General features: G+C 39.8%; 1 protein-coding gene across 1 annotated transcript in view; it reads left to right on the top strand.

The window, feature by feature from the left end:
• The window catches only part of STX6 (syntaxin 6), a 44,747-nt gene extending 22,367 nt beyond the window's left edge, over positions 1 to 22,380 (top strand). Inside the window, exons 4-8 of the mRNA XM_012649679.1 lie at positions 5,298 to 5,360; positions 8,590 to 8,715; positions 9,968 to 10,074; positions 12,523 to 12,617; positions 21,000 to 22,380. Coding sequence (XP_012505133.1) covers positions 5,298 to 5,360; positions 8,590 to 8,715; positions 9,968 to 10,074; positions 12,523 to 12,617; positions 21,000 to 21,076 — 468 coding nt within the window. The 3' untranslated portion in view covers positions 21,077 to 22,380. The remainder of the gene's footprint in view (positions 1 to 5,297; positions 5,361 to 8,589; positions 8,716 to 9,967; positions 10,075 to 12,522; positions 12,618 to 20,999) is intronic.
• Positions 22,381 to 22,731: the final 351 nt, after the last annotated feature.

A 22,731-nucleotide genomic window follows, 5' to 3' on the forward strand; every position in this document is an offset into this window, starting at 1 on the left:
ACTCGGGAGGCTGAGGCAGAAGGATCACTTGAGCCCAGGAGTTTGAGGTTGCTGTGAGCTAGGCTGACACCACGGCACTCACTGTAGCCCGGGGAAAAGATTGAGACTCTGTCTCAAAAAAAAAAAAAACCAGAACTTTTAAATATATATTTCATTACAATAATGCAAGTTTCTTAATGAAAATTTGAAAAGTTTTTCAAGAGGAAAAAGTAGAAAAAGAAACCTAAACTCAAAATAATACATAAATGCAAAGCTTTGTTGTATTTTCTCTTTTTCGTTTTCTTCCCAGTGTGTGGCGGTTGTATTTTTACATAGTTGTGATCATACTGTTATTAAATTGTAGCATTTTTTATTTTTAGTTTTTTAAATTAAAAATGATTTGTGCTTACTATTTTAAAAATGCAAGTGATTTTGATGTGTAAGGAAGGTGAAAATGCCCCTCCATTCCTTAATTCCACTTTTTAGAAATAATCAGTCAACAGTTTTGTATATTTTTCCCAGCATGTCATAATATTTTGTCATTTTTTTTTTTTTTTTTACGAAGAAGTATATTGTGGACATAATCCTGTATCGATACAGATCTATGTGGAGCAGCACTGTCGAATACAAATATAATGTCAGCCACTTAATGTTATTTTTCTTTTTCTAGAGGTAACCACATTAAAAAGTAAAAAGAAGCAAGTAAACTTAATATATTTTATCTAAGCCATTATATCGAAAAGATTATCATTTAAACATGTAATCAATAATAAATATGAATGAGGTTAAATTTTTTTAAGTTTTTATAATAAGATCTCTTAAATCTGGCATATATTCTACACTTAAAGCATATCTCAATTCGGATGTGAAATTTTCTTTGGAAATACTTGATCTGTATTTAGAGTTTTAACAGAACTGACAGTAGAAAAAGTAGATTCATAAGCCCATTTTTTCTTAAGTTTTCTAGTAACTGAATTTAAATTTCAGTTAATTGAAATAAAGAAAACAAAATCACTTTCTCATTTGCACTGACCCCATTTCAAGTGCTCAATAGCTGCCATTGGCTAGTGGCTACAGGAGCAGATTTAGATTATGCTTTTTATTAGTTGAATATTTTGTATGATAATGTTTATTAAGTACTTACGATATTGTTGGCTACTGCTAATCATGCATCATGTATTGTCTTTATTAATCCCCACCATGACCCTATAAGATATTATCCCAAATGTACAGAAGAAATAGACACTTAGAGAAGTTGGGTAATTTGCCCAACTTTGCACAGGTATTAAAAAGCATAACTAGGCTAAGCATGGTGGCTCATGCCTGTAATCCCAGCACTTTGGGAGACCTAGGTGGCAGGATTGAGTGAAGCCAGGATAATATAGCCAGGGGTGAGGCCATAACCCAGGAGTGAGGCCTGGGTAACATAGCTGGACCCTGTCTCTACAAAAAATAAGAAAAAATCAGCTGGGCATGGTAGCACATGCCTGTAGCTCCAGCTACTCATGGTGGGAGGATGGGAGCTGGGTGGATGGCTTGAGCCCAGGAGCTGGAGGTTACAGTGAGATTACACTGCTGCACTCCAGCCTGGGTGACAGCGAGACCCCATTTCTATAAATAAATGAATGAATGGATAAGCAAGTAAGTAAGTATTGAACCTAGGTATTTGACATGAAAAACCATGCTCTTAACCTGCTCTCTAATCTATCTCTGTTAGGGTTTATTTAATCATTGACTTACTAATAAATATTTTGATTATTGTTAATTTTTGGTAATTGCAAACCATCCTTCAGTGACCATCTTTGTGAGCATACCTAGATATTTGTTTAAATAATAAAGAATTCAATGAGAAGACACATTTTAAATATATTTTCAAAATATGCTACAAGAAGATTATATTTCTAATAGAATATATCAGATTCTGTATTTCTTAACACCCTCACCAACACTAAGTATGATATTATCAATCTTTTTCATTTCTTCTGGTATAATTGGGAAAACTGTCTCTTAGCTGCACTTCTTTGATTGTTAATGGGTTGGTACATCTATTCACGTTTGATCATTTGTGGCTTTTTTTAATTGATCATTTGTTCATTGAACTCTCTTCATAAGCACAATGCTTAGGAACATAATAATGCCTCGTATGTTAATACTGCATTGTGTGGATTTACTGTAAGTTTCTGTTCCCTTATGTGGACATGCTACTTATTTCTACTTTTCTTTCATATTATAAATAATACTGCAGTGTACATCTTTGTCTTTTTTGGTGCATATTTTATATTATTCCTTAAAATAAATTCCTTTTAGTGGAATTAATGGGTCAAGGCAGTGAATAATTTGAGACTCTTAATGCAGAATGACAAATTTATTTTCAAAGGGCTGGTCCAGTTTACTATCCATCCATTGTTTGGGAGCAATAGTATTTACTTTTTTAACACTTTTATCAAAATATAACAATACAGAAAAGTACACGTCCCCTAAGTATTCAGCTTAATGAATTTATAAACTGAGCACAGCCGTCTGAGCAGCATCCAAGAGCATCGCAGAGCGTTAGAGCACCCCCGGAAGCCTGCCTGTGCTCTGTTGCAGTCACACCTCCAGCCCTTGCTGCCCTGACTGCTGGCAGCAAAGACACATTCTACATAGAATGTTCACAGGCTGACAAGTCACTTTTCTCACATATTTGTGTTGATATTTTTATTATGCAAGTAATGTGTTGATACTATTATAAAATGCATTGAGTGTATTTTTAAAAGCGTGTATTATCCCCCTAGTGAACATTTCAGATGTTGGTCTGCATGGTTTTTAGTTTATATTAAATAAATGGGATTGTTTGATTGAATCAGAATGTCATCTTTAACTGGTAATCAGGAAAGGAATCCTGCAGTCCAGGATTAGCATAATGGCCAGTCCCTCTTTCTGAGACTTCTAGAATTGGTGTAGACCATGGCCAGTCTCTCTTTCTGAGGCTTCTAGAATTGGTGTAGACCATGGCCAGTCTCTCTTTCTGAGGCTTCTAGAATTTGTGTAGACCAGAACTCCTCAAATTTCGGTTGTAAGACTCAGGGGGATTTGTTAATATGCACCATCAAGAGTCTGACTTAGTAGGTCTGGATGGAGCCTAGGGAACTGCGCTTTTTTTGAGACAGGGTCTCCCTTTGTCACATGGAGTGCAATGGCATGATTGTAGCTCATTGTAGCTCACTATAACTTCACATTCCTGGGCTCAGGTGATCCTCCTGCCTCAGCCTTCTAAGTAGCTGGGACTACAGGTGTGTCCCACCATGCCTGGCTAATTTTTGTATTTTTTGTTGAGACAGGGTCTCGCTGTGTTGCCCAGGCTGGTCTTTAACTCCTGGCCTCAAATGATCTACTACTTGGCCTCCCAAAGCGCTGAGATCATAGAATGAGCTGTTGCACGCCGCTGGAGCTGCATTTTCTAAAAATTTTTTTTTCATATTTTCAAAATTTATTTTTTATTGATACTTAATAGATGTACCTACTTTCAGGATTCATGTGATATTTTGATACATGTGTACAATGTGTAATGATCAAATCAAGGTAATTGGGATATCCATCACCTGAAACATTTCTCTTTATGCTGGGAATATTTAAATTATTTTCTTCTATTTTGAAACATGCAATCTATTGTTAACTATAGTCACCCTACTGATCTGTTGAACACTGGGTCTTATTTTCTTCTAACTGTATTTTTGTACACTTTAATCAACTTATGTTCAACCTCACTCCAACACTCTTCCCAGCCTCAGGTAGCCACCTGTCTGTTCTCACCTTTATGAAATCCACTTTTTAAGCTCCCATATATGAGTGAGAATGTGCAATATTTGTCTTTCTATACCTGGCTTATTTCACTTAACATAATCACCTTAGAGGGAACTGCATGACTCAGGTGAATGACTCAGGTAAATCACTATGATGTGAGCTCCACGCGTGCAGGGGCCTAATTTATATCCTCCACTGCTATATGCCTGACACATATTAGACATCAGTGTATATTTGCTAAATGAGTAAATGAGTGCTTTGAAAGTTGAAGCAAGGTGGTTATTATTCAGACTTACCACAGCAGGAATTATAAAAGCTATGGCACTGTCTGATCTACTGTTTACTTGTCATGGGGCTTGGAAGAAGTTTCTAAAAGTCTCATACCTTAACATGTACATGTATAAAATTGTCTACTTGCCAACAGAAAATTATACAGTATTTTGACATCTTTTTTTGTTGTTGTTTTAGAAAATTGTATTGTAGTCATCATGTACTTAGTTCAAATCATTTTATAGTATATTGGATTATGGTTAAATATGATAAAATTGTTCATATTCAATAAAGTGTTTTGCTTTAGATTAAGTAATGAATCTATTCATTTTTCTTTCCATACAAAATGATTTTATATATCACTCTAGAAATTGTGGTATTAGAAATGGTTTATACTTGGCGTGAATCCAGCTCAGAAATGAGTGACCTGTTGTACCAGTACTTGAAAGTATTAATGGTAAATATACTTTGTACTAAAGTGTATAGTTTTTTACATATGTTTGTTTTTGTTTTGTTTGAGACAGTCTCAATCTTGTCACACAAGCTGTTATGGAGTGGTATCATCATAGTTCACGGCAACCTCAAACTCTTGGGTTCAAGCAATTCTTGTGCCTCAGCCTCCCGAGAGTAGCTGGGACCACAGGCGCATGCCACCACGCCTGGCTAATTTTTCTTATTTTTTGTAGAGACAGGATTTCGCTCTTGCTCAGGCTGGTTTGAATTCTTGAGCTCAAGCGATCCTCCTGCCTTGGCCTCTCAGAGTGCTAGGATTACAGCCATCAGCCACCATGCCCAGCTGACATAAATGTTTTATAAAAGGATGCTAGCCCTTGAGCACATACTTTTATGTTTGTACCTCATTTATTAGCTATGTCACTTTCAGAAAGTGTCACAGTCTCTCTGGACCTACATCTCCTCAACTTTAACATGGAATTAAAATTACCTTCACAGAGTCGTTGCAAAAATTGAGTGATAACTGTCTGTAGGTGTTTAGCACTGTGTCTGGCCTATGATAGGTACCCAGTAAATGTTAGTTCCCTTCCTCTTTTCTTCTATTTAAATTTAGCATCCACGTTACCTCTTTTTAAGGGAATGTCTTTTTATTGCCTTTATTTTTGAATGAAAACAAAAGCCAAAGAAGTCTGTCTTTTTTGTTCAAAAGAAAGTATTAATAAATTATGTGTATTTTGCTGGTGTGTGAAATACTAACCATGATTTTGTTTAAGGATATTTTTCATTTGTTATCCCGTCTTCTGTCTCATTAGGACATGAAAGATCAGATGTCAACTTCATCTGTACAGGCCTTAGCTGAAAGAAAAAATAGACAGGTGAGAAAACATCAGAATATAAGTATCAATAAAAAAAAAATACATGGTTAGATATTTGGAATTTAAAAATGCTGACCATCCATGGATCAAGTAACCAAGCAGAAGACCTTTTCATGGCCCTGGAGTGACACTGGGGGACTTTTTGTGAAAGTCCAGGCAGCCTCCCCCAGCGTTACTATCAACTTTTCCCTCTCCTTCCCCCTCTGGTCCTCTCCTCTGGGCTCCCATAGCACCTTCTGCTTAGCCTTGTTATAAACTTACCACAGAGTACTTTATTCATGTGTTTATTCTGCACCTGTTGAGCACATTCTGTGTACCAGGCTCTCTGCCAAAGGCTGTAATTACTTATTGTCTTTTTCTCTGCTGGACCCCAGGCTCCTTGAGAATGAGGAGGGATTTGTGTCTTTTTTTTTTTTTTTTTTTTAAATCTCTAGCAGTTATTACATTGCCTACCCATAGAACTCACTAGACATTTAAGAATTGAAATTTGTTGGAAAGACATTTGAGGAGCCTTAACGTGTATTAAATTAAATCTCTGTTTCAAGTATTTTTTTAAAAATTACACACTTCAGTGTATGATAGAAACTCCTTTCTAATTGTTAAAATACAGTCCTTTTAAAAAATAATGGTCATCTAGAAATTAGACTTGAATTTAAATTGGGATTTGATTTGGATTCTTTTGGTGGGGTAGAATATTTTTTGCCTGTTGCTAAACTGTTAGATGATTTTTTTTTTGACAAAAGTAGTTTTCTTAAATTCTCTGGATATCCATTTTGCTTAGGAGTAAGAAAGACTTTATGAAAAATGATAATATTTGCTTTAGATGACTTATCTTAACATCATTTTATTTAGATTCCAGAAGGTTACCAATAGTCTATTTAGTAGCATCTTAAGAAATCAGCTCACTATTTTTACTAACTAGCAATCAGTACTTTATAACATAAATCCTTTATACCAGTGAATGTTGAGCCACTTAATTTTGAAAACAAGTAGTATAAGAGATTAAGGAATGGGAGGATTCTATAAATATTACCTTATTTTTTCTGTTTTTTCCCCTGCATTTAATGTTTCAAGTCATTGTTTTATGTTTTTTTCCTTCTTATCTATCCACCTTGCTCTTTTTTTGAACAGTACAGCTAGGAAAAGCCATTAGCTAGTCCAGTTCATCTGGCTCTAACTCTTCAAAGAAGCTAGTGTGTGGCCTCAATCTGACTAGTTCAGAGTTCCCTTTTCATTTGTACTTGAGTGTGTAGAAAGTTGAGTGACAGTGCCTTAGGTGACAGTGAAGTGGGTAACACCTATCCTCTGTTACTCTTAATTTGAATGTTTTATTCTCTAATAGTACAGTTATGCTAATGTAAATAAAATGTGTATTTATACAGTGCCTGTCCAAATATGGCTTAGAATTTTGTTTTAGGCCATGAGTGAAATGTTGTTCAGTCACAGATTTTCAAGGAATAGCAGGGCCAGGGTTCTCCAAGCATTCAAGTGGGCAGGTACCAGGTGTTTTGCTGCTCCCTGCCTCCCACATGCCTCCTATTGCGGCACCCACGTACAGGTGCATCTTCCAGTGTGAGGTGGGGGCGGGGGTCTTTCCATCTCTTTCCCATTATTACAGACTCCTGGGGGTCAGATTGATGAATTCTAAGCTAATTCACAATAAAACTTACATGACTTGTTCCACCTAAGTGTAGACCGTAGAAAACGTAAGAATAATAGCCTTGATTTGGACCGCAGGAGTATCCAAGGCCCTGATGATGCCCCAGTTCTCTGTCCTTAACCTCACCATGCACTGTAGCCTTTTTCTGACTTGAAAAAAATTGTCAGTAGGCCCCAGTGTCCTTCATAGAGGTCCTTAGAGTCTTTGGATCAGAAGGAGCAGGATGTTTTCAGTTTCGACAGCCTTAAGATGAGGTCAGGGCAGAGCCACCCACAAAAAGCCTTGGGTCTTCTTTACACCAGAGGTACCCACCACCCAGCCTCTCGACTGGACTGAAGCCCTGGGCCACTGGAGCTCTCTTAAGAAGAACTTTTAATAACCGAGCTGCTTAGAAGCTCTTCTGGTAACTGCCTCAGAACTTAGTGCTCTGCATCCCGAGCTTCCCTGATGATCCTAGTCCCTGAAGTCTGGCCATTTGACAGAATTTACCTCTGAAAGTCAGGTGAGGGAAGTCAGTGTCTGGAAGAAGGGCCTGGGGCTGTTGGAAGAGCTTTCAGATGGAGAACCAAGTAACCAATCAGGCTTTTAATAGTGCTAGAGATAAAAAGTACCTGGTAAGAAGATTGGGTAGCTTTACAAGGGAAAAGAATCTTAGTTTCTAGCATCTTCTGCTTCTTGGTGCAGGGCTGGTGTGAACAATTACTTTGACCCAAGGCTTGTGGGGATCTGGTCAGAACAGTTGCTAAGGTTGAACACTCACATTCCTGTCTGGCTTCCTCATCTTAAAGGAAGACATACTCATACTTACCCATTTCTGGCTACAAACTTTCTTGACTTCACACTTGGGAAACCTGACCCTGGTGTCTGGGAGCCCTGGTGGAGAACTCAGACTAAGGGCCGCACTTGCTTAGGTTGTCAGGGTCAGGCATTCCTTGTGGTCATACCTGCTTGGTGAGGTAACCCCCAGTTATCATCTAGGAAGGGCATTGGGTTTTATTCATGGGTAAAACTTGACAGACATTGATGGTTCTTGTGCCTTCTGTGTGTGAGGGGTTATGACTTACCTCTTATCATCCCAGGGAACTCTACCCTTTCTCCCCAAAAAGCCAGAACTTCCCTGGGTCTTACTTTAGGGCAGGGAGTGGGGGGGAAGGAACTGTAGATCTCTGGAATCAGTTTAATTAGTACCTATGGGTCTCTTGTGAACTTCCACAAATGCTAGGAAGAGCTCTTCTACAAGAGACTGAATGTTTTTTGAATTGTAATGCAGTATACAAATGGGTATTTGTTGATTTAGCATAGAAATTTATTTGCATTTTAACGGGACAAAGCCCATTTGTGAGGCCCACTGGAAGAGCTTAAAGACAGATAAGGCCCTTCCTGGCATTCCTTAAATTGTGCCACACAGGCACCAACCTACACCACTACATAAAAACCTGGCTGGCCCAGGGGAAAAATCGATTATGAGAAATGTGAGAACTCTTTAGATCATTTTCGATGTATCACTTGTTCAGAAATAGTAAATATTTGTTTCTCCTGCCTCGGGTTATCAAAATCCTGCTCACACAGGCACTGTTGGGAGACAGCGGCAGCCAGAACTGGAACACTGGAACAAGTGATAAATATGGGCGCCTGGATCGAGAGCTCCAGTTAGCCAATTCCCATTTCATCGAGGAGCAGCAAGCACAGCAACAGGTACCCGAGAACCAGTCAGCTGAGGACGGGGTGGTGGGAGGCAGGGAACCTCCCGTACTTCCTATGCCAACCATGGGCTCTTGTTGCTTAATGATAAGCTGGTTAAAACAGAGCTCATCCTACAGTTGACTGTTACTGAATATGTAATAATTGCATGTGTAAAGGTTTTTAAAATCCTCAGAGCATGACTGCTTCAAGACAACCAAGCTCAATTAGGTCTCTCAGGAAAAGCAGACCGGATATCTAAAACCGACATACAAGGCCGTTGGTTTTTCAAAAAGAAAATAAAACCTCTTCCCCAGCCTCCGTTTGTGTACTCAGTTTTTTGTTCATTTCAGCAAAGGCACTTTCAGAAATAATCTCTTGTTTTTTCATTGAAAATTATTGATTGGTTCCATTATATATAAAAATGACTGCTTTGGTGGAGGTTATGGGATAGCAGGAAAGTGAAGTTGATTATGTTTGTGTTGTTTTTGATGTGTAGCTGTATTACTAAAAGGAAACTAATGATGATGTAGCTGGGGATTGGAGGATCATCAATGCATTGAAACTGTTGGTTCTTAAATATCATGTTTATGTATACATGTAGGTTGTGTGTTCTTTTGTTCTTCTTTCATTGGCATGTCTGCTTAACCAGCTGCCTACTTAAATTGCTGTTAAACCAAGCAACTTTTTTCTGTAAAAAGTAAGGAGGATGCAACCTAATTAAAAGTAAATATTTGTCAGTGAGTAGTTGTCCTTGAGGTAACATACTGCCACAGGGCCTCCTCTGGTTTGTCCTTGAGGAGGGAGGGAGAGACTGTGTGCATAGTTTTCCCACATCCAGAGATTTGCCAGACTCTCTTGCATTTAAGCTGTGGCAGTCTGGTGTGAATTGAGACCTTGATCTTGGCAGTAGGCATCCTCCTCTCAGACATCCCCCATGTCTCAGTGGTCATCTGTACATGTGCTTTCGGCCATTGTCTGTTCCCTTACTGGACTTCAGCCAACCAGAGTAAATCTCTCCTGATGGTTTCAAGCCCCGCTGACTGTTCACAAGTTGGATCAGCAGGAGATATCAGTGGCTTGACAATCCAGCCTTTTGAGCAGTGTGTTCTCTCAGAGGCGACGGTCTGGTCCTTTGATTTCTGGGCTTTGCTTCTGAATGTGAATTGTCCCAAGTTGGCAAAGAAACTAGCAGCTGCTAGAGTGCTAGGCTTGGAACCAGGTAAGATGGATTTTAATTGCTTATTTCCCATTTCTCTGGCACCAGTTGATCGTGGAACAGCAGGATGAGCAGTTGGAGCTGGTCTCTGGCAGCATCGGGGTGCTGAAGAACATGTCCCAGCGCATCGGAGGGGAGCTGGAGGAGCAGGCAGTGTGAGTATTGAGATGCCCCTCTCGCCACAGTGAAATTGAGGGGAAAAGCCATCCTATGAGACCGCTGAAAGTCCTGGCAGTTACATGGCTGGTAAACCAAAGCTGTTTTGCTTATAACTGCATTTTTATTCTGTTTTACCATAGCCTCCCCCAAAGAAACAAATCTATTTAATAAAATTTACAGTAGGATTTAGGTAAAGTTATTATTTTTAAATGCTTTGACAGATAAAAATTCTTCTGAGCAGGTACTTGAAATATAGTCATGAATAAGAATGTGAACCCGAGAAGGCTCTGTAACCTCTGGAGATTTTCGTTCCAAAGAGAACAGGACATAAGCTAATTTGACTTTATCATCCTATGACTCTGCCGCTACATTGAACAAAACTTTTTGCTTTGCATCTTAAATTGTAACGTTGTTAAATACACACACACACACACACACACACACACATATGTAAAAACTCCCATTAACAAAAAAAATCTTCCCTCAAGAAACAAATAAAAACAAGAAAACATAACTTGGGTTTGTTTATTTTTCCTTAAGAACAGTCTCTTCTGCACTCTGAACTATGATAGCAAAAACAGCATTCTTAAACACTGCCATACAATACCTTTACCATTTTACAAATATTTTTCTGAAGAAAAATAAGATGATTGATTCATCATATTTCAGAAACTTTCCTGTGTCAGCCTTATGTTTATTGTTATACATTCATTCATTATAAATTATTATTGGGCACCTGTTCTACACCAGGCCCTCTGGGAGACCCTGGGGATATAGGAGCAAACAGAATAGACACTGTCTCTGCCATTCGGAGAGTTCCCCAGTTACTGGGTGGAACCGATGTTATATAAATGGCAGCAGGTCATCAAGTTGTGGCAGTGAAGTGGGAGGGCCATTGCGACTGGGCAAGTGCATGCTGCCTGGAGAGCCCTAACTTAGTCTAGGGTCTCAGAGAAAGAGGAGTTTAACTGAAACCTGAAGGATATGTAGACAGTAGCCAGGTGAGGTGGGAGTCGGGGTGGGGACAGGTGGGGGGGAGGTGTGCCGGGAGGAAGAATGTGCACCTGTGAAAGTGCTTGGAGCGGAGAGGTTCCATGCGTCTAGAGGCATAGAGCAGACCAGGGCAGGCCTTATCAGCATGGTAAGGAGGTAGGACTTTTTTTTCTGAGCATGGTGGGACACTGGTAAAGCATGATGGGTGACTGTTAGGAGTGATGGCATGATCAGGTGTTAGAAAGGCCCATCTGTCTGATTTAGATGATATACTGGAATGGAGCCAAGCAGGAAGCTGGAATAGCAGGAATCTAGGCACACATGCCTAATTTCGATCTAAAATGGGTCAGAACCCAGTTTAGTTTCAGTTTGGGGTGGGAAGGGACTAGTAGCCTGAGCCTCTCTGTTGATGAGGCAGCCTCATGGGTAGTCGATAACAGAGTCTGAAAACTTCCAGTTAGTGATGGTGAATTGAATACACCTGTATCTCTGCTCCCTCTCCAAAGCCCACAAGAACAATAATAAAGGGTTTTTTTGTTTTTGTTTTTGTTTTTTTTTTAAAAAGGCATAAAACCTATGGGGACATAGGGCATGGAATAATAAAGAATAGCTGTAACATTTTAGATCCTGGAAAATGGTTAGATCACTGGTTACAGACTCAACAGACCAAAAAAAGCTGAATCCTAAGCTGCCAGAAGGGAAAACCAAGAAGCAATGTGATGCACACCGCAAAACTCCTCTGCTGTGAATAGCATTTATTCAGTCACAGTAATGTAAATAATAATGATCTAATCCAATTATGGCACAGTTATGTCAGAGGGAAAGAGGAAGGGAAGTGGGAAGGATGCAGAGGTGAGGAATAAAGTGGGACCAGCTAAATCCTACTCTTTTCGTAGTGCTGAGCTAGTCCTGAGGCACAAGCGCATTGCTTCCAAAAATGTAGAAAGTACCAAGACGATAGCATGAGGAGTTGGAAGCCCTTGCCCTTCAAGGAAACAGCGAACAACTGTGGCTTTTCGTAAAAAGCCTTGTAGGACTATTTGTCTCTTTAAACTGGGTATGTGTATAACTCTGATAAAAATAAAAATTAAAAAGGAAAAACATGAGTCTTGGACCTGTGCTGTCCAGTATAATAGCCACTAGCCACACGTGGCTATTGAGTCAGTGAAATGTGGCCAGCTGGAATTGAAATGTGCTGCAAGTGTGAAGTGCACTCTGGACTTTGAAGACTTAGTATAGAAAAATGTAAAATCCCTAGAATTCCAAAACCAAAAAATCCAAAATCATATCTTATCCCAGGGATTTTGGATAATAGATTGGGGTTCTGAATCCCAATGTTGCCTATTTTATATTTGCTAAAACAGAAGCTTAGATCCTATTAATTCATGGCCAATGCATCGCCAAGTCTTTGCACTTAACCAGCTACCTTCTGTGTCTGCTTCTCTCTCTAGTATGTTGGATGATTTCTCTCATGAGTTGGAGAGTACTCAGTCTCGACTGGACAATGTGATGAAGAAACTTGCAAAAGTGTCTCACATGACCAGTGGTATGTATGGTGTTTGAAGCTTAAGAATTTGTACTTAGTTCTGGGCACTGTGTCGGCGGTGGGGTTCTCTCACAGCTGTGCCCATGCGGATCCCTTTCCTGTGGCATGTTTTTCTGTGGTGCTTTAGCATCAGAGCATGGAAAACTCAGGTGTATGGGCCTTCTGCTTGTAGCCTTGACTTGGGAAAAGATATTTGTGCTTCCCCCACTGTATTTGGTAGTTTTCCCCCAGTGGAGCAACTTTCTTTGCAATTACAAAAGCCTTTTTTTTATTATTTACTTCCTTGTCAGAATAGGAAACTTATTTAAGAGAGTAATTAAAACACCTAGTACTTCAGAATATGATAGCCTTGTAGATCTAATTTAAATTGTTATTTTTAAATCCATAATGAAATATATCTAGCAGATTGGGCCGGGCATGGTCGCTCATGCCTGTAATCCTAGCACTCTGGGAGACCAAGGCGGGAGGATCACTTGGGGTCAGGTGTTCAAGACCAGCCTGAGCTAGAATGAGACCCTGTCTCTACTAAAAATAGAAAAAATTAGCCAGGCAACTAAAAATAGAAAAAAGAAAAAAAAAATTAACCAGGTATGGTGGCGCATGCACGCCTGTAGTCCCAGCTACTTGGGAGGCTGAGGCAGGAGGATTGCTTGAGCCCAGCAGTTTGAGGTTGCTGTGAGCTAGGCTGATGCCATGGCAGTCTAGTCTAGTCCAACAAAACGAGACTCTGTCTCAAAAATATATATATATATATATATTTCCAGCAAATCTACACAAGGATGGGGATGAGAAAGTAACAATTTTCAAATCAGTTACTACATAAGATATGTTCCAATGACTCTTTTTTAAGCAAAATCATTTTTATTTATTTGTTTATTTTTAATTTCAGAGTATTATGGGGGTACAAACACTTTGGTTACATAAATTGTCTTTGCACTGCCCGAGTCAGAGCTACAAGCATGCCCATTCCCCAGGCAGCGTGCACCGCCTCCATTAGATGTGAATTTACCCATATCTTCCTCCCCCCTCCCACCTGCCCCTACACCCTATAAATCTTACTTCACATATGTGTACACTGGTGTTGATTGATTAGTACCAATTTAGTGGTGAGTGCATTTGGTGTTTGTTTTTCTATTCTCATGATACTTCATACTTAGAAGAATGGGCTCCAGCTCCATCCAAGATAATACAATAGGTGGTTCACCATTTTTTTTAACGGCTGAATAGTACTCCATGGTATACATATACCAGATTTTATTAATCCACTCATGGATTGATGAGCACTTGGCTTGTTTCCACTTCCTTGCAGTTGTCAATTGTGCTGCTACAAACATTGGAGTACAGATGTCTTTTTTATAGAATGTCTTTTTTTCCTTTGAGTAGATACCCAGTAGTTGGATTGCTGGATCAAATGGTAGTTCTCCTTTTAGTTCTCTGAGGTATCTCCATACTACTTTCCATAGAGGTTGTACTAGTTTGCAGTCCCACCAGCAGTGTGTGAGTGTTCCTATCTCTCACCATCCAGGCCAACATTTGTTGTTTTGTAAAAATGTAAAAGTATTTCTCACTGGAGTTAAGTGATATCTCATTGTGGTTTTGATTTGCATTTCCCTGATGAGTAGAGATGTTGAGCATTTTTTCATGTGTTTCTTGGCCGTAAGTCTGTCTTCTTTTGAAAAATTTCTGTTCATTTCTTTTGCCCACTTTTTAAGGGGTTGTTTGATTGTTTGATTACTACAACCCACCTCGCCTATTACATGGAAAATAATATTTTTAAAATCAAAGAAAATCCAATATCTCTTCTTTATGTAGTGGGGGTGGCTTGGTGGAAGGAGAAACTGAGATATTCTTCGAGGTAATTTGAATATTCTCTGAGACAGTAAACCATCTCCCACATTAGAACTTTCCTGTTTCTTGACACATCATTCTTTTATTGGTTTCTTATTGTCAAGTACATGTTATAAGGCCTAATAATAGATTAGTCTTTTAAGACACGATTTAAATACTTATGTGTGCTTACTTTTCAGAAGCTTAACTCATAGTCAAGTTACATTATGGTTCTCTGGGACTAAGTTTCTTATCTATAAAACTAGGTTGAGGCTGGGCGGGGTGGCTCACGCCTGTAATCCTAGCTCTCTGGGAGGCCGAGGCAGGCGGATTGTTTGAGCTCAGGAGTTCGAGACCAGCCTGAGCAAGAGTGAGACCCCGTCTCTACTAAAAATAGAAAGAAATTAATTGGATAACTAAAAATAATAGAAAAAATTAGCCAGGCATGGTGGCGCATGCCTCTAGTCCCAGCTACTTGGGAGGCTGAGGCAGGAGGATTGCTTGAGCCCAGGAGTTTGAGGTTGCTGTGAGCTAGGATGACGCCACGGCACTCTAGCCCAGGCAACAGAGTGAGACTCTGTCTCAAAAAAAAAAAAAAAAAAAAAAACAAACTAGGTTGATTCCTATCTCTCCAGGTCATTGTGAGGATTAAATGAAATAATTATAATGTTAAAGTATTCAACAGTGTCTACCATATATTAGTACTTAGTAAATGTTTTTTAAGAATTGTAAGGCAACAGATGGCCCCAAGGGGAAAAGGCCCAATTATATACAAAACAAAGGGAAGCTCATAGCTAGAGTTATTTTCTTCTTTCTCTCCAGGGGCAATTATCTTTGTGCTTCTAGCAGGCTCTTCATTGCCTGAAGCTGTGCATAGATAGGAAGCAGGCACCAGCTTAGTTCATCTATCACACACTCAGAGAAAGGTTTGCAGGCTTCTTTCTGATTCCCTCTGTTCTATGCGCTTCCACCCCACCCCTCTACTTTAAGAAAAAGGGGGGGGGCTTTAATGAAGTATTATATAACCAACTTAAACACCAGGCCTCTCTGTCTTATATGTAGTAGTCGCAAAGTCAAGTAGCTACTTCAGCACCAGTTTTGTTTGGGGAAGAGCAAGCGAACAAAGATGTACTGTGTCTTTGTTTCTCAGCATTCTGGGTATGAATAATTTAGAAAAGTACTTGCATTGTGATAAGCAGCTCAGTGTGTATATAAATAGCACTGAGGCTTGCTTATGCTTTATTCTACTTTCTCCCAAAAGGAAAGTTTGGAAAGCAAAGTATGAACTTTGGTTATATTTATATAAGAAAAAGAGTCAGGAAACAGAGCAGTTAGCCTGAATGGCACTTCATTTTTGACAGGTTGACTGTGTTTTCATTTTAATCTTTACTTGCTACCAAAAGAAATACTGCTAAGGACCTCCTCCTGCTTGGTGGTATCTGCTTCAATTTGATGACCAGGCAATTTGTAATTTGTCTGTGTTCTTCTCTGTACATTTTGCAAAAGTTCACTGCTTTTCAATCAAACCTGTATATAAAAAAGGAAGTGTATCAAGGCACACCAAAGTTTAAGTAGTAAAAAAACACACAGGTTCCACAGGTCTCGAAAGGCAGAACATCTGCCTCTTCACTTGGCTGGCTGCTTCATGGGCAGAATCCAGCTAAGACTCATTTACATTTTTGAATGACCAGAGAGAGACATTAATTGCATTATTTTCCTTCCCAGAGAAGTATACTTTTTTTGAGTAAATACAAAGTTTCTTTCCCCCTTACTTTCCAGCATTCGATTCATCTTTTCTCTTTAGGATAAGAAAATATTTAGAGAGAAAAAAAACTACTATTGGAGTTCCCTTTGTTCCCCTCTGACTTTTTGAGGCAAGTCCTGAGCTTGCAGAGCTGCTTCAAACTTTTCAGTGGAGGACACAGAAGCCCCTCTGGTCAGTACCTCTTCATTCTATGTGGGAACCCTTTTGGAGAAGTGCTGGGGAGAAGTCTGCTAGAGTAACAGCTCCCTGGAGTTACCCAGTTTGTGCTTCTAAGAAGCAACTTACCACTTCAAAGGAAATGGCTTTAAAGGAGCATTCTTAGGTTGTGCCAGCTTGTGTAATGTATGTCTCTCCTTGGTAAAAACCCCTATTTAAGGCAGTTGCAGAAGAGAGTGGTTGAAAGTGATAGGAGTCTTGGGTAGAGGCTGATGAGAAGCCAAAAAGTAGAAATCTGGTTCAGTATTGGGAATCTGGCATACCAAGAATGGTGAGATGCTTGGGGAGAGGGCATCCACACAGGAGTGGGTGTGAGGTTGAGGGAGGAGGCAGTGGGGAAGGAAGCAGTTACTTCTCTGTTTTTGTCCTGGAAGAGCATCAGCTAATCATTCTAATGAGAGTAGTTTTAAGTTATTGTAAGCATTTTTTCTTTCTTTTTTAATTATTAAACTTTACTTTTTAGAACAGTTTTAAGTTCACAGAAGAATTGAGTAGTAAATACAGAGAGTTCCCATATACCCCCCTCTCCCCCAACACATAACAACCTCCTCCGTTACCACATCCCACATCACAGTGTTATAGTCAGTGAACCTACACCGACACATCGTTAACCATCCTCAAAGTCCATAGTTTATATTAGGGTTCACTCTTTTTATTGATTAATAATACATGTACATATTTTCAGGGTACATGCAATAAGGGTTCACCTTGGTGCTATACATTCTGTGAGTTTTGATAAATGTATAATATTATAACATGTATCCACAATTATAGTATGCTACGGAATAGTTTCACTGCCCTAAAAATCCTCTGTGCTCCTATTCAGCCCTCCCTCCCTGTAAGCCCCTGGCAACCACTCATCCTTTTACTGTCTCCATAATTTTGCCTTTTCAGCCGTACATATAGTTGAGATTGTATAGTACGGAGCCTTCTCAGATTGGCTTCTCTCAGTAATGTCTAAGTTTCCTCTATGCTTTTTCATGGCTTGATAGCTCATTTCTCTGTTAGCACTGAATATTCCATTGTCTGGATGTACCATAGTTTATCCATTCACCTACTAAAGCACATCCTAGTTGCTTCTAAGTTTTGGCAATTATGAATAAAGCTACTGTAAACATCCATGTGCAGATTTTTATGTGGACATAAGTTTTTAGTTTGTTTGGGTAAGTAATAAGGAGTGCAGTTGCTGGATGGCAATGGTAAGAGTATGTTTAGTTTTGTAGGGAACTGCCAAACCATCTTCCAGAGTGGCTATACCATTCTGCATTTCCAACATGTCCTGTTGCTCCACATCATTGTCAGCATTTGATGTTGTCACTGTTTGGGGTTTGTGCCATTCTAAATAGATGTGTAGTATATCTCATTGTTTTCATTTGTATTTCCCTAATGACATCTGATGTTTGACATCTTTTCGTACGCTTACTGGCTATGTCTCTTTTTGAGATGTCTGTTCAGGTCTTTTGCCCATTTTTTAATTGGGTTGTTTTCTTATTGGTGAATTTTAGGAGTTCTTTTGTATATTCTGGATAACAGTCCTTTATTACATGTGTCTTTTGCAAATATTTTATCCCAGTCTGTGGCTTATCTTTAGCAGAAGTTTCAAATTTTAATGAAGTCCCAATTTTAATTATTTCTTTCATATGTAGTGTCGTTGGTGTTGTATCTAAAAAGTCATTGCCATACCCAAGGTCATCTAGGTTTTTTCTCCTGTTATCTTCTAGAAGTTTTATAGTTTTTACATTTTACATTTACATTTTACATTTAGTTCTATGATCTATGTTGAGTGAATTTTTGTGAAGGGTGTAAGATCTATGTCTAGATTCTTTTTTTTTGCATGCGGGTGCAACACATGCAAAAACATGCAGTTGTTTCAACACCATTTTGCTGAAAAGACTGTCTTTGTTGTATTGCCTTTGCTGCTTTGTCAAAGATCAGTTGACTGTATTTATGTGGGCTTATTTCTGGGCTGTCTGTTACATTGATCTATTTGTCTATGCCATTAATTCCACACTGTCTTGATTAATGTTATAGTAAGTCTTATACCACAGTTCTTGGATACTCTGTACCTTTTTTTTTTTTTTTTGGCCATCAAGTGGGGGGAGGTGTCTTTTTTTCTCTTTGCTTTCCAGTTTTGGTGGTTCTATTCATACATCCTAAAGTTCAGAGACTCTTTCCTCAGCCATGTCCAATGTACTAATGAGCCCATCAAAGGCATTCTTCATTCTTGTTATAGTGTTTTTGATCTCAGTAGCATTTCTTTTTGATTCTTTCCTAGAATTTCCATCTTTCTGCTTACATTATCCATGTGTTCTTGCATCTTGTCTACTTTTTCCATTAAAGCCCGCAGCATATTAATCATAGTTTTTAAAAAAAATTGCTCATCTGATAATTTCAACATTCCTGCCACTTCTCTGGTTCTGATGTTTGTTCAGTCTCTTCATACTGTTGTTTTTTGCCTTTTAGTTTTTCATCGAAAGGTAAACGTGCTATACTGGGTAAAAGGAACTGTGGTAAACAGACCTTTAGTAATGTGGTGGTGAAGTGAGCTGGGGGCATGCAGCAGTCTCATGACTGGGTCTCCGCCTTTTGGTGAGCCTGTGCCCTGGACTGTGAACCTCACCAGTGCCGCCCAGTGTCTCCACCCTTAGGTGGAACAGGGTGGTTAGAGTGTCGGTATTTATTTCCCTTCCGCCAGGTCAGTTAGGCCCCGATAAAGACTCCAGCAGGTTAGATAAGTTTCTCCTGAGGGTGGACTTCTTCAAGAGCAACAGAGTGTTCTGGCATATTTCACAATGTTTTTTCCCCCTCCACCTGCTGGAAGCATGAGGGGATTTGTCTCCTGGTCGAGTTCCTGGAGGTAAAACTCACCAAAATGTGAGGGGCCCCTTTTGACTAGGTCCCCCTGGAGTTTTTTTTAATCTCAGACTTGTCTACACTGAGCCTTCAGTGGCTCATCAATTGTAGTGGGGTTTCCCTGCCATGGCGCTGGTTCCCTGGGTTTCTGCTCTGGTAAGTTGTGGTTCTCTGTGTTTGCCTGTAGGTATCTCCAACTTTAGGGGTAGCAATTTCTCCTGTGACCTCACTTCTCTGATGGATCTAAGAAGGGTTGCTTTTTCAGTTTGTTCAGCTTTTTACCTGTTGTTAGAACAGAGTGGCGACTTCTAAGCTCTTTACATGCCAGAAATTGGAGCTCTAACATTTTTAAATAGATTTTAAAAATGCTGGATATTCTAAGTTTTATTGACCATTGAAGTAATTATCAAACAGGTTAAAAGTGTTTAGTAGGCCAACTCTGCCTCCCCAAGCCCTTCGGAATAGTCCTACTTCAGAAGAGGAATGAATAGACTTGGGGTCTTTGTCCTAACCAATTATTCATTATCAAATGAGTTTCTGGCATGTCTGAGGTAGACCAAGCTGATCAACATTTAGGACATACTTGCTTTACTTAGTGGAGAGTTTTGCAATCTATTTTTCTAGAATCAAATCTTTTTAGAATGTGATTCTCAATAGCTTTCAAATGAACTTTAATGAATCAGTATATCTTTATATTTCTACTTAAATGGAACTCATTCCTAGTAGTTGAGAACTGCATTTTCATAGGCTAGTGAATTCTTTTATTAGTCTGGCCTTTTGTGGAATGTGCCAGGACTCATCTATGGAAAGACTGCTTGGTCTTTCTGCATCTCCCCAAATTAAGGAAGCATCCTGATGTTGACAACATCCTCCATGCATCAAGCTTGGGCACTGCACAGTGTGTGTATGATGGTGTTCTTGTTGTTTTATTCTCACAACAGCCCTGCGAGGCAGCCGTTGTAGAGTTATAGGACTACAAGATTGTGAGCTGGAGCACGGTTCTTCCTGGGGCCTTTCTGGGTCTTTCTATCCCACAGCCTCTCCCTGCTCTCAACCATTTGGATGGACTCTAGCCACTTTTTGCCTGTTCTAAATTGTTTTTAGGGTAGAAAGTTTCAGAAAAGACATTCAGCTTTCATTTACAGGTAAGCTGTATAAATTAACACAGTTACTGGTTAAGTAATCTTCTTGTTTGACTAGGTGTGGTGTGAAATTAATCATGCTCTCTCACTGGAGCTTGCTTTTTCAGCTATTTATTCCTGAAGTGACCAGCAGTAGCTTTCATCTCAAACTTTCCCTCCTCCCATTGTGCTCTTTGAGGAAAAACGTGATGATTGTTGAATTAAATGACTTGACTTTGGTGGGAGATTAAAGCAGACAGACTTTGATCTATAATACCAACGCCAACAACTTTTTCAGGGATAAGCTAATCACCAGTAGAAAGCAAAGATCCACATATTTTAATTAAAGGCCTGAGACACAAAGCACGTACTTACCACAAGGCACATTTCCAGGGCACTGGCAAAGCTGTGAATGCACGTGAAGTGCAGAGCAGCAGTAGAGTAGCAGCCACCTGGGCAGGTTCAAGATCCTCTCTGCCCCCATCATTTGCACGTTCTGTCCCTTTTCTGCTTCAGAGGTATTGTCTTAAATTCCATGTAACTGTATCCTGGGGAAAGTGGAATCCCTGAGAGAGCTAATCCTCGTGTCCTGCCTTCCAGATCGGCGCCAGTGGTGTGCCATAGCCATCCTCTTTGTGGTCCTGTTGATCGTGCTGATCCTCTTCTTAGTGCTGTGATGGTGTGGCCTGAGGGTGCAAGTTCCTCCTGCACGTGAACCAAGGGGAGGAGGAGAAGCGAGCACATGCGCCGTTGCTGTCTACTCACATTCCTCTCCTGGAAACATATCGCTGCACTGACTTTTCTCTGTGTGACCCCACAATTGAGACAGCTCCTCCATCCCAGCGCTGGAAGGGCCAGTGGGAAGAGAAATACGACTGCACTCCCGGTGCCGGCTGGACGACAAATGCCCTGTGCTGCCTGTCCTGTTCTGAGGACAACTGGCCACTGCTTTGCCTCCGTGGACCTTGTTCCCTGAGGAAGGACTCTGAATAATCCAGAAAAATTAGCAGATTCCACTAGTGTTTGCTGTTGCTCATTCCATGCATTCTTGGCAGCTCTTTTCTTCTGCTCAGACCCTTCCCCTGCTCAGACAGTGCACTGCTGTCCCATCAAAAGAAACCTGTCGGGAATGTGAGCTTCTGGGTATGTTTCGTTTCCCATTGCTGTAGCATTTCTAAGCCCCTGAGAGCTGATTATTATTGAGGACAGAGGCTCAGAAACAGTTTGTGACAGAAAATACAGTGTTTCATTTTTCAGGGATAAATGATGATATAAAATTGCCTTTGCAGGTGCATTTCTTTGTGGTAGGATAACTAATGGAAAGTAATGGAACACCTTGGGGTTTGGGTGGCTTTAATTGACGGGAGCAGTTAAAAAAAGCAGCAGGACCCTGCACTGGCACACCTTAGGGAAAGGCTGATGATGTCGCCAGAGGTCAGAGCCTGAACCTTGCCAACTTCATGTTGCTATACCAGTGCTTCCTCCTCAAGGTGCAAATAGCATTTTTAGGGTGACTCCTACATATGTTGTTGCTAAATAGCTCAGCAGCACACTTGAATGAATTAGGATACTGGGTTATCCTCATTGATAGTTATTTTATTCCTATGGCACTCTACTTTGGGGGGATGGGGTTGGGAATGGATAGCACATTTATTACATCTACTCAGAAACAGTAATGACCAAAAAAAGGCTAGTTCTGGACCAGACTTCTCTTACCCTGCGTGTAATGGCGAGGATGGGTAGGTGAACTTGGTTCTTCCTCCCTAAGGTGACAACTTGATTTTATCATCTATTCAAATAACTGAGCCAATCCAAATTTAAATGATAGTTGCTTTAATTGAGCATAAGTAGCTGAAACTGCTGAAACACTAAACTTCAAGCTTTGATGACTTTTTAAATGCCTCAGATGTATACATGTGTATAGGATATTTTTATAACTTCCCTGATGAATAATCTGATACTAAAGTAGCATTCGGACCCAGAGCCAGAACTCAGCAGTGGAGGCTGCTAGTCTCTCCTCAGCATCTTCTCTTGCACTTGGAAAGAACAACAACACCTGGATAGAGTTCTAGCTTTGACTTCTCATTTCCTTGTCTTTTTGGGTGCATTCCTCCACGCATTAACTTTTTTTTTTAACCTTTCTTCCCCCGTGTTTTGTTCGTATTTCTTGTGGTTTTGTTTTGGGGTTTTGGTTTTTTCCCCCCCATTTTTTGTGATTTACAATGACTTGCTTGCCCAGCTAACTTTTGAATTGCACTTTTTAATAAATATTTGTAACAATTTTTTTAAAGAAGGATATTTTATCTCCTTTGGGATCATGGTAGGTAGGGAA

The sequence above is a fragment of the Propithecus coquereli genome, unplaced genomic scaffold, assembly GCF_000956105.1.
Source record: "Propithecus coquereli isolate 6110/MARCELLA unplaced genomic scaffold, Pcoq_1.0 Scaffold300, whole genome shotgun sequence".
Taxonomy (NCBI): domain Eukaryota; kingdom Metazoa; phylum Chordata; class Mammalia; order Primates; family Indriidae; genus Propithecus; species Propithecus coquereli.